General features: G+C 37.7%; 1 protein-coding gene across 3 annotated transcripts in view; it reads left to right on the top strand.

Annotated features, from left to right (window-relative positions):
- RMDN2 (regulator of microtubule dynamics 2) overlaps positions 1 to 12,101 on the top strand; it is a 61,520-nt gene that overhangs the window by 29,405 nt on the left and 20,014 nt on the right. For 2 of the 3 annotated variants that reach the window (XM_029937927.1, XM_029937926.1), the window contains exons 6-7: positions 4,686 to 4,761; positions 6,081 to 6,158. In XM_029937927.1, coding sequence (XP_029793787.1) covers positions 4,686 to 4,761; positions 6,081 to 6,158 — 154 coding nt within the window. The remainder of the gene's footprint in view (positions 1 to 4,685; positions 4,762 to 6,080; positions 6,159 to 12,101) is intronic. The other variant, XM_029937928.1, reaches the window with a different exon arrangement.

Raw genomic sequence — 12,101 nt, 5'->3', positions numbered from 1 at the left:
TTATAAGTAGTTTTACTGGTGCGCAGCCCATCTTTGCATTCATGCACAGCGGTGAAGTTCAGTGGTTGTGACCTTGACTGTCTGACCCCAACGCCTAAAAGGTTTGCTCCCTGCCCTGTAGCACAGCTTTGCAGACCCATGGCTGAAAGGGGTATGTGATAGCGTGTAAGCTTCAGTTAGAAATAAAGGATGCCATCTTTAGGAACAATTATCAGAAAGGATTAACATTGAGGGAATCAATGTTATTGAGGGAATCAACAAATATTTTTAAGACTTGCTTTCCATTTTCATCTTTTCCAAAAAGCTTTGACACTTTAAATCTTCAGAAGCTGTCTGCAAAAATGTCATTTTTGTTGAACCAGCCTAAGATACTTCTAGAATCAAGAGAGTAAAGTCACTGTGGCTTTGTAGTTCGTCAGCCCAATAGGCCTGACCGTAATTACAAATAATATCTTACATATTTGTTGTGCTCTACTGTTCACAAATTATAGCCACATGCCGTACAGCATGTGATTTACAGAACAATATGTTTCCATTTTAGAGGTCAGGGTGAGCAAGGTAGTGTGGGGGGTATTTGGGGGGATAGGTCGTTAGTAAGCAAAGGTCACACAGTCAGTAGAAAAACAAAGACCAGATCTTTTATTCATATATACTCGGTGTTCTGTTACATTATACTTCCTCTGTTTTCTCACAGTATAAATAGCATTTGTGCTGAATCAGAAGTACTGCAGGGAAACTAAAGGAGTTATTTTAGTAGCTGTCGAAACAGGAATGTTTGTCATTTATTAAAGATATATTCAATAGCAATGCAAAGACAGTACAGAATTTTTGTTAAAGCATGTATGGTAAGAATGACCTCTAGATGGAGGTAAAGGACCATATTATGAATTAACGTTCTGCGTCATTCCCATCAACTTGAGATGGTTTGTGAAATAAGATTTTAAATTACCCTTTTTTTAATTTAAAAAATTATTTTTATTATTTTAGTGTATTTATTTTTGAGAGAGCAAGCACAAGCAGGGGAGGGGCAGAGAGAGAGGGAGACACAGAATCCGAAGCAGGCTCCAGGCTCTGAGCTGTCAGCACAGAGCCCAATGTGGGGCTCGAACCCACAAGCCGTGAGATTATGATCTGAGCTGAAGTCGGATGCCTGACCGAGCCTCCCAGACGCCCCATTAAATTACATTTTTAAAGATGAACAATATAAAAGAAGAAGAAGAACAACAACAACAACAACAACACACACACACACACACACAGACATAGGTGAACTGATTGCCAGAAAAGAAATGATGATCCTTTGGGAAAAAAGTGGTCGGGTGAACTTTGAATTTATGATATGTAGGAAGATAAATAATATTTTAGACTTTAAAGAAAAAGACTTCAAAACAGATTATGAAAAGCATAAAACTGTATGACAGATTATTTATAAGGGAAATGTGCATGTTTCGTGCCATGGTATTCATAAGTCATAGGATTTTTCCCGTTTCTCCTCGCTCGGAGTGCGTTGGAGAGAATGGGCTGAGAGAGCACTGTCAATGCTTTGAGGTGCGCGTTAGTCAGTCTCATGCTGCTGTCCAGAAAATAGATGACTGATCCGACCACTCTAGGTCAGTGAGCACAGATGTTTTTCTTTTGATTCCAGGACAAATGTTTCATTGTTCCGTAAATCTCTGGCTGAAGAAGTTCAAATAGATCCAACAAATTTTTCCAAACATGTGACATGATTTGTTTATTTTCTTTCCTTTCTTTGTTAGTATAGAGAGTAGGGAAATTGAACTAGTATATGTGAATTTAATCAAGGCGATAAGGTCCATTTTACTCACAACGTTCTTGTGGACGAGATACGGAAACGTGGGCACGCCTCCGGGTCACCCATATGGAGAGAGGGGTTTAACCAGAATTATTCTACAGAGTAGCCGCCGGCAACCTGGGGACGATTCTAGGCTTCCACGTCTCTTAGTATCTTAGACACTAGCATGTTCCGTAATTTTGTAGTGGGTGAAGATACAATAAATATGTTATAAAAGCTGCAAGTAACACAAAATTATGAGAAGCAGAGTGTATGATGGACGACAATAGTAATTCAAAAGATTTTCACATGTGTGAATGAATAGAGGTAAATGTGGAAGGAAGGATGCAAAGTGTCAAATTTTAATTTAGGGAAAAACACGAAAATTTGAATAAAGTGGGGAGTTTAGCTAATAATACCATATTAATTATGGTACACTGTGAAAATTATGTGTCAATCTGGTTTAAAAGTATTAGTACAGTTGTGATAAATGTACTATAGTAATGGAAGATGTATACAGTAGGGAAAACTGAATATGGTATATGAGGACTCTCTCTACTGTCTGTGCAACTTTTCAATAAATCTCAAGGCATTTTAAAATAAAAGCTTATTGGGGCGCCTGGGTGGCTCAGTCGATTAAGTGTCTGACTTCGGCTCAGGTTATGATCTCATATGAGTTTGAGTCCTGCATTGGGCTCTGTGCTGACAGCTCAGAACCTCGGTCCTGCTTCAGATTCTGTCTGTCTGTCTGTCTCTCTACTGCTTGCCCACTCTCACACACTCTCCCTCTCTCAAAAATAAACAAACATTAAAAAAAATTTGTAATAAAAACTTATTTTTTTTTATAAAGTGGTCTAAGGTTTTAAGTACACATGATGCCCGTAACAGAAATGGGGGAATTTGGGGGTGTAGCTGTGTGGAATTTTGCTCTACTTTCTGGAACCCCCTGGGAGGAGTGATACAACAGAATGACAGAGAGAAGTTCAAAAGAACATGGTGAGGCCAGAGGGGACACTGCAGTTTTACAGAACTCACACGTCCAGGGGTCTTTTCCTACAAGTTCAGTCACTGGTGGGTGCACAGAGCTATGTGACGTGCGGCATGACTGTAGAATCTGTGAATAATATTGCCTTCTAAGATGCTTAAGTTCTCAGATCACTTTTGTAGGCTGCTTTAGTTATCATTATTTCTGCTATTGCAGATTGGTTGGTTATATAGAAACAAAATTAAGAGGTCAAGAGGTCATAACTGAAAAGGGACCATTTTATTGTTTGTCATAAGTTGTGCAAATTATGGGATCTTTTGTGCTCAGGAATGGTCTTACTGTTCCAAATTAAGAAAATTGTTCAGTTCATTTAAAAAATATTTTTTTAACATGTATTCATTTTTGAGAGACAGACAGAGCGTGAGTGGGGGAGGGGCAGAGAGAGAATAAGACACAGAATCTGAAGCAGGCTCCAGGCTCCGAGCTGTCAGCATGAGGCCCAATGTGGGGCTCAAACTCACGGACTGCAAGATCATGACCTGAGCCGAAGTCAGATCCCCAACCCACTGAGCCACCCAGGCGCCCCTGTTCAGTTCATTTTTGTACTTGAAAGTTATGCTTATCCACAGAAATGATCAATATAAATACCCAAAATTACATCTTTCATTTCAGTTATGACAGTGCAAGTAAAAATTAATACCTGCTCTTGAAAGATTTAGGTAAATGAATATTTTGCCTCAGAAAGAAACACTCTGAAATACTCTGAAGACTGCACAGACAGAAACACTCAAATAGGAAAAGTAATATACCACCAGATTTTGGAGAAAATTGCTGAACAAATATAGCACCCAACTTATTTCAAATAATTATTGATATAACTTATATTCTCAGTGGAAAAAAAGTAAGAAATTCACGGGATGCCATATTCTAGTATGCAGTGTTGTCAAGGAAGGATTGAAGGTCATGGGGAATTTTGGGGGAAAGCATCTTCATGGGGTGCCTGGGTGGCTCAGTTGGTTGAGCGTCCAGCTCTTGATTTTGGCTTAGATCATGATCTGGCGGTTCTTGGCATTGAATGCCTCACGTCAGCCTCTATGCTGACATTGCAGAGTCTGCTTGGGATTCTCTTCTCTCTCTCTGCCCCTTCCCCTGCTTGCACTCTAAATAAATAAATAAATAAAAGTTTCAAAAATATGAAGAAAAGGAAAAGCAGAGGCACCTGGGTGGCTCAGTGGGTTAAGCATCTGACTCTTGATTTTGGCTCAGGTCATGATCTCATGGTCTGTGAGTTCGAGCCCTGTTTTGGGCTCCATGCTGACAGTGCAGAGCCTCCTTGGGATTTTCTCTCTCCCTCTCTCTCTGCCCCCTCCCCGACTCTCAAACACACAAAAATAAACTTTAAAAAAAGTGTATTTTGAAATTACTTTGTTTTAGTCATGATACGTAACCTTGTTTTCATATGATATTAAGGGAGGCCGTGACATTTTTACCTTTAATTTTATTAAGGAGAAACCGGGATATGATGACACCATATATTTTTTCAATCTATTACTGTCGTGACTAGACTTTTTCTGAGAGCCTCTTTGTGACTGTGATGCTGATGATGGTGGTAGAAGCAGCTAATATTTGTTGGAACTCACTGTGTGCCAGGGCATATTCTAAGCAATTACACGTGTTAGGTATCCCCCTCGTGGCGCACATGTGAGATAGACGGTGTTAGTGTCCCCATTATCGCTCAGGAAGCCGGCCTCATGTTAATATCAAATATTTACAATTTTTAGGGCCCTTGTATCTCTATGAATACTTTTATCAAATGTTAATGAATGCTTTAGAGAGATCTTTTAAGTGTTCATTTGGTGGTATCTGATTAAAAGTTCACACACTGTCCACTGTTTTCATCCTTCACAGGTATGCAGTCTTGTGTGGCTATGTGTCTGAGTTTGAGGGCTTACAGAATAAAATCAACTATGGACATCGCTTCAAGGTATTTCTTGATATTAAAAATATTTTCATGTACCTATATGTGCCATTAAAAGGTATAAATCAAATTATTCATCAAATTATCTCTCAGGGCACCTGGGTGGCTCAGTCAATTAAACATCCAACTCTTGATTTCGACTCAGGTCATGATCTCATGGTCATGGAGCTGAGCCCCGTGATGGCCAGTATGGAGCCTGTTCAGATTCTTTCTCTTCTCCCACTGCTCCTCCCCTGCTCATTCTTACTCTCTCACTCTCTCTCTCTCCAAAAAAAAGTTATAAAAAAACCAAATTAACCTCAATCTCAAGGAATTTATCTTTTTATTTTTATTTTATTTTTTAATGTTTATATATTTATTTTGAGAGAGAGAGCATGTGCAAGAAAGGGAGAGGGGCAGAGCGAGAGGGAGAGAGAGAATCCCAAGCAGGCTCCGGGCAGCCAGCACAGAGCCCAATGCAGGGCTCAATCCCACAAACCACAAGATCATGACCTGAGTCAAAATCAAGAGTCAGATGCTTAACTGACTGAGCCACTCAAGTGCCCTTATCTTTTTTTATTTAAATGAAGTGACAGTCTTTAAATAGTGCTGTGTCAAAAAAACAAAAAGAGAAAGAAACTATTTGGGTGATTGAAGATTATTATTTTAGGTCTCAAAAGAACTCATATAGTAGATGAGTATTATTTTTTCAAAAGCAGGATTAGTCTTTTGGTCATGAGCTCACCAACATCATAAACATGATTGGGAATAATTAGTTAACAATACTTGCATATTGACTGGTGAGAGGAATAGAATCCAGTCTAGGACTTAAACTTACCAGGATAAATGAATAAAATAAGTAATATGTGTGTAAATCATTTATAATATGCCTGTAGCTTTGATAGCTCAATAAATGAGCAAAGAAGTTTCTTTATTTTCTACCTCCTTATACCCATTTTAATAATGTCAGGAGAATAGTTCCACCTAGCTCTGCTACTCTTCCTTCCATTATATCCTAATCATTTGAAACGTGTAAGCATGCTTCTGAATCAGGTTTGGCTAGGCAAGTCATGGGCAGACAGAAGTGTCACTTGGATGTTTTCTACTTTTTATAGTGATATTTGGCTTTAAGTTATCCATAGCTTAATTAAATCATTGTCACAGTCTGGTCCTAGTTGTGAGCAATCATTTCAGATAATTGAATTATTGGTAAGACTTCTTACATTAATGATAGGGATTGAAGAGGAGGACTAAACAACACTGTAAACCCCTTTGAACTTGGGTACAGTTGCATTCAACACCACCTGAACCCTGAGAGACGGCATTTGTTTTGGATTTTATTTTAGGAGCATCTGGATAAAGCAATCCAGTTTTTACCAGAAGAACCTTTTTTGTATTACCTCAAAGGAAGATACTGTTATACTGTAAGTTGAATGGTTTTATCCATAATTCTTATTTCAGTATACTTGGATTACGTGATATATTTTTAGTGACTTATTCTTTCTCTAATTGTCTTACCTGGTGCCTACTGTGGGGAAAATGATAAAATCAGTACATATTTTATGAGTTTACGGCTGATTGATTTATATGCTATGTTGCATATGGTATATGATTTTATATATAGACATATGTATCTGTACTTTTCTGCTTTCCACCTCTGCACTTCCCCTCGCGACAACCACCCTGTCCCTCGTGTGCCCTCTCAGTTGGTGACCAGCCCCCTACATGCACGTGCCCCGTGTTGGTGTACTACTCTTTGTTTTGTGAGAGGACTTTCTCATTTAACAGAGTACATTGAGCATTTATGTACCCACCATTCTTGTCTTCAAAGAACTGAAGTTAGAAAAGCACATGAAATATAGAGAAATAAATAACGACAGCTGGCAAGTCTAAGACCCAGTGTGTTAAATGACATTCGTTTATAGAAAATTAACATAATGTGAAAATATATCTTAAGAGATGTATGAAAAATTATGCTTAAGAGAGATGCTGTTTCTAAATGAGAAGATTTGCATAAGCAAAAGAGGAAGCTTACTAGTTGAAGTCTGAGGATTAGGAATGGAGAAGGAAGCTTTTATTGAACACCTGCTGTGTATCAAATGTGCAGCTTAGGCTTTATTTCTTAGCTCCTTTAATCCTTGAAACAGCCCTGTAAGCAGTTTTTATTATACAAGTTTTTGATATTAAGAATCTGAGTCTTCATGAAGGTAGAAGACTCCTAAAGCTTAAAAATAATTGACCCAACCTTACATGAGTCTGGGGCTTGAATGTACATTATTTGTTTAGGCTTAAAAAACCCAAGAAGAAGGTGCACCTGGGTGGCTCAGTCAGTTGAGCATCTGACTTCGGCTCAAGTCATGATCTCATGGATCGTGGGTTCGAGCACCGCGTCGGGCTTAGTGCTGACAGCTTGGAGCCTGGAGCCTGCTTTGGATTCTGTGCCTCTTTCTTTCTCTGCCCCTCCCCTGCTTATGCTCTGTGTCTCTCTGACTCTCAAAAATAAATAAATGTTAAAAAACAAACAAGCAAAAACCCAAGAAGGAAATTCTGATTTAAAGTGGAACCTGATCTTCTTGCCATAAACAAATGCCAGAAGCTAATGCTGATCTTCCCTGGAAGAACATGCTGGCACATAGGTCTTGTAAAACTGCAGAGTGGTCCCATGATGATGAGCTCAGTCAAAAATAAAAGAACATACAAAGAAATAAGCCATCAAGGATGACAGTCAACAGAAACAAAGAACAGAAATAGATCTAAAAGGACTTCAGATTTTGGAACCATGGAGTATACAATGTTCAATAGCTACTTATACAATGTGTTTTTTTTTTTAATGTTTTATTTATTTTTGATACAGAGAGAGAGAGAGCATGAGAGGGGAGGGGCAGAGAGAGAAGGAGACACAACCGGAAGCAGGCTCCAGGCTCTGAGCTAGCTGTCAGCACAGAGCCTGACGCGGGGCTCGAACCCACAACATGAGATCTGACCTGAGCCGAAGTCGGAACCTTAACTAACTGAGCCACCCAGGCGCCCCTACAATGTGTTTTTAAAAATAAAAGGAATCGGGGAGAGGGGAATAGAGGAATATGAGACTACAACATTGACCAGGTGGGTTAGAAAAGGATAAAATGATTTTTGATATAAAAGTATAGTATTTCTCATTAAAAGAAAACTCCGTGGAAAGATTGAGCAGTAGAAGGCACAACGAAAGAGAAAATTAGTGGACTGTAAGATAAATCTGAAAAAGTTTCCTGGAGTGCAGCACAGAGGAACAAAAAGATACAAAATATGAAGGAGAGATAAAAAGACATAGAAGGGAAGTGAGGATACTATACAGTGCTAAATTTTCATGTACTCTTTTGGCAATTAATAAAACAAGAAGGTAAAAAAACATATTAAGCGTGTAAAACATTGGAGTTGCACGATTCATAACCTTGATCTAATAAATGTATAAAAATAATGTACCTCTGGAGAATACACATTTTTCAAGCATATGTAGAAAGTTCACAAAATTGATCAATATGTGGTCATGAAGCAAGTCTTAATAAATTTCAAAGTATTGATCTCAAACAGGTTTCCTGATCATAATGCAATTAAATTCAAATTTTGAAATAAAACAACTGAAGAAATATAAATCTTGAGATAAATTATAATTAAAAACAACACGGAGATACCATTTATTCTTACTCATTTGATACAATTTAAAATATCAGTGTAAGATCTTGCAAGGATATGGAGCAACAGGAACTCTTACATATGCAGGAGCATACCACTTTGGAAATAACTGAATACTATCTTTTAAATCTGATTACTTGCCTACCATAGGACCCACAGTGGTGCCTACCCTAGAGAAATTCCTGCAAATGTACTCTGGAAGGAATGTACGAAAATGCCTGCAGCAGCCTTATTCCTAAGAACAAGCAAAAAATTTTACAAGATCCAAATGTCCATTTACAAAAGAGTGAATGAAAAATCATTGATCAACGTTTAAATGACGGAATATTTCACAGTTATTTAAATGGCAGAACTTCAGTTACACCAGCAACGTGGATAAAATCTTTAAACTCTAATAAGTGAAAAATAAGTCATAGAAGGAAATAAACAGCATGATATCATTTTTTAAAAGTAAAAAAAAAAAAGCAGAAATAAACATAGCAATAAGTAGCATTATGGAGAAAAGCAAAGGAAAAATTTTGTTTAATAGAGGTTAATGGCTACTAGAACCTAGAAGATGAAACTGGGAAGGAAGGCACTTGATGGGTTGGAGAGACCATCAATATGCTCTTAAGTATTCATTTCTGAGGGCGCCTGGGTGGCTCAGTCAGTTAAGTGTCCGACTTCGGCTCAGGTCATGATCTCATGGTTCGTGGGTTCAAGTCCCACATCAGGCTGACAGCTAGCTCAGAGTCTAGAGCCTGTATTCAGATTCTGTGTCTCCCTCTCTCTCTGACCCTCCCCAGCTCATGCTGTCTCTCTCTCTCAAAAATAAATAAAAACATTTTTAAAAAATTTCTTTTGAAAAGTATTCATTTCTGAATCCTTTTAATCTTTTATAATAAACCTCTACTATTCATATTTGGGAATAATGAAAAGTTTTTAAAAGGAAGCAAAAAATACTGTGCATCCCCTGTAGAAGAGGACTGATGCACACACTTGCAGGCACCGTGCCCCTGCCCAGCTGGCCCCTGTGTTGGCAGCAGTTGCACGTCTCCTGTGGAAAGGGACCAGCACCACCTGTTAAGGGTGAACACTCTGTCCACTATGTTGAAGAGCAGGAGATATATCTGACTTTCCTAACACAGGGAAACAGACATGGAGAGTTAGGCAAAATGAGGAGACAGAGGAATATGTCCCAAATGAAAAAACAGGACAAAATCGCAGCAAGAGACCTAAGGGAAACATGGATAAGTAATATATGCCTGGTAGAGAATTTAAAGTAAGGATCATAAAGCTACTCACTGGACTTGAGAAGAGAGTGGAGGACACAGAAATAACAACCAATCAAAGAAAAAGACCTCAATAATTGAAATAAAAAATATATACTGTATGGAATAAATAGGCTAGAAGAAGCAGAAAGATGAATCAGTGATCAGGAGGACATAGTAATGGAAAGTAATAAAAAAGTGAACAAGTGAGAGAAAAGAAGTTATGCAAAATGAGAATAGACTTAGGGAACTCAGTGATTCCATCAAATGTATTAATATTTGCATTTTAAGGATCCCAGAAGAAGAATAAGAGAAAAGGGGGGCAGAATATTTGAAGAAATAATAGCCAAAAACTTATTGAATTTGGAGAAGGAAACAGAAATTTAGATCCAGGAGGCACAGAGATCCCCCAACAAAATCAACCCACCCAGGAGGTCCACACCAAGACATATAGTAATTAAAATGCCAAAAAGCAGTAATAAAGAATTTTAAAAGCAGCAAGAGAAAATAAAACAGTTACCTACAAGGGAAACCCCATAGGGCAGACTTTTCAACAGAAACTTTGCAGGCCAGAAGGGAGTGGCATGATATATTCAAAGTGCTGAAAAGAAAAAATCCATAGCCGAGAATGGCCTATCCAGCAAGGCTATCACTTGGGATAGAAGGAAAGGTAAAGAGTTTCCCAGACAAACAAAAGTTAAAGGAGTTCTTCGCCACTAGACCAGCCCTACAAGAAATGTTAAAGGGGACTCTGTGAGTGGAAAGGAAAGACCATCACTAAGAGTAAGAAATGTAGACAGCACAAAAGCAATAAAAGTAAGTATATCTGTTAAAATTAGTCAAGGGACTCACAAAATAAAAAGAAACAAAGTATGACACCATATACCTAAAACTTGGGGAGTAGTAAACAATGGGTTCAAACTTAAGCAACCATCAACTTAAGATAGACTGCTATATGCAGAAGAGGTTATATACAAACTGAATGGTAACCACAAAGAATTAAAAAAAGTAATAAATACACAAAAAATGAAAAGAAAGGAATTCAGGTATATAACTAAAGAAAGCCAACTTATGGTTAGAGAAGAAAGCAAGGGAAGAAAGGAACAGAGAAGATCCACAAAAACAAACATAAAACAAATAACAAAATGGAAATACATACTTATTAATAATTACTTTGAATGTAAATGGGCTAAATGTCCCATTCAAAAGACATAAGGTCACAGAACATTAAAAAAAACAAGACCCATCTATATGCTGCCTACAAGAAACTCACTTCAGACCTGAACACATGCAGATTGAAAGAGAATAGAGAAACATTTGTCATGCAAATTGATGTGAAAAGAAAACCAGGGTACATATACTTATATCAGACAGAATTGACTTTTTTAAAATTATGTTTTAAATATTTATTTTGAGAGAGAGAAAGAGAATATATGAGCAGGGAAGGGGCAGAGAGAGAGAGAGAGAGAGAATCCCAAGCAGCTTCTGCAATTTCAGCACAGAGCCTGATGTGGGCTTGGTCCCATGAACCGTAGATCATGACTTGAGCCAAATCAAGAGTCAGTTGTTCAATTGACTCCACTACCCTGGTGCTCTGAGACAAAATTGACTTTAAAACAAAGTCTGTGATAAGAAACAAAAAAGACACTATACAATCACTAAGGGGTGTGTCCAACAAGAAGATATAACAATTATAAATACTTATGTGCCCAACATGGGAGCACCCCAATATATAAAACAGTAACAAATATAAAGGAACCAATGGATAGTATTAACACCCCACTTACATCAATGGACAGATCATCTAAACAGAAAATCAATAAGGAACAGTGTCTCTGAATGACACATTGAACCAGACGGATCCAGGAGATATATTCAGAATATTTCATCCTAAACAACACAATACACTTTTTTTTTCAAATGCCCATGGAACATTCTCCAGAATGGATCACATGTTAGGCCACAAATCGAGTCTCAACAAATTCAAAAAGACTGAAGTCATACCATGCATCTTTTCTGACCACTATGCTATAAAACTAGAAATCATCTACAAGAAAAAAATCTGGGAAGAACACAAATACCTGAGGTTAAATAATATGATACTAAACAATGAATGAGTCAATCAAGAAATCAAAGAGGAAATAAAAAAAATACATGGAGGCAAATGAAAATGAAAACACAATAATCCAAAATCTTTGGCATCCAGCAAAAGTGGTTCTAAGAGGGAAGTTTATAGCAATACAGGCCTACCTCAAGAAGTAAGAAGAATCTCAAACAACCTAACCTGACACCTAAAAGAGCTAGAAAAAGAACAAACAAAACCCAAATCCAGCACAAGGAAGGAAATAATAAAGATTAGAATAGAAATAAATGATACAGAAAAGGAAGGGAAGGAAGGATGGTCAGTGAAACCAGAAGCTGGTTCTTTAAAAAGATCAACAAAAT

Source organism: Suricata suricatta, chromosome 4, assembly GCF_006229205.1.
Source record: "Suricata suricatta isolate VVHF042 chromosome 4, meerkat_22Aug2017_6uvM2_HiC, whole genome shotgun sequence".
Taxonomy (NCBI): domain Eukaryota; kingdom Metazoa; phylum Chordata; class Mammalia; order Carnivora; family Herpestidae; genus Suricata; species Suricata suricatta.
Note: the sequence above shows the minus strand (reverse complement) of the source record. Positions and strands in the feature narration are given on the sequence as shown.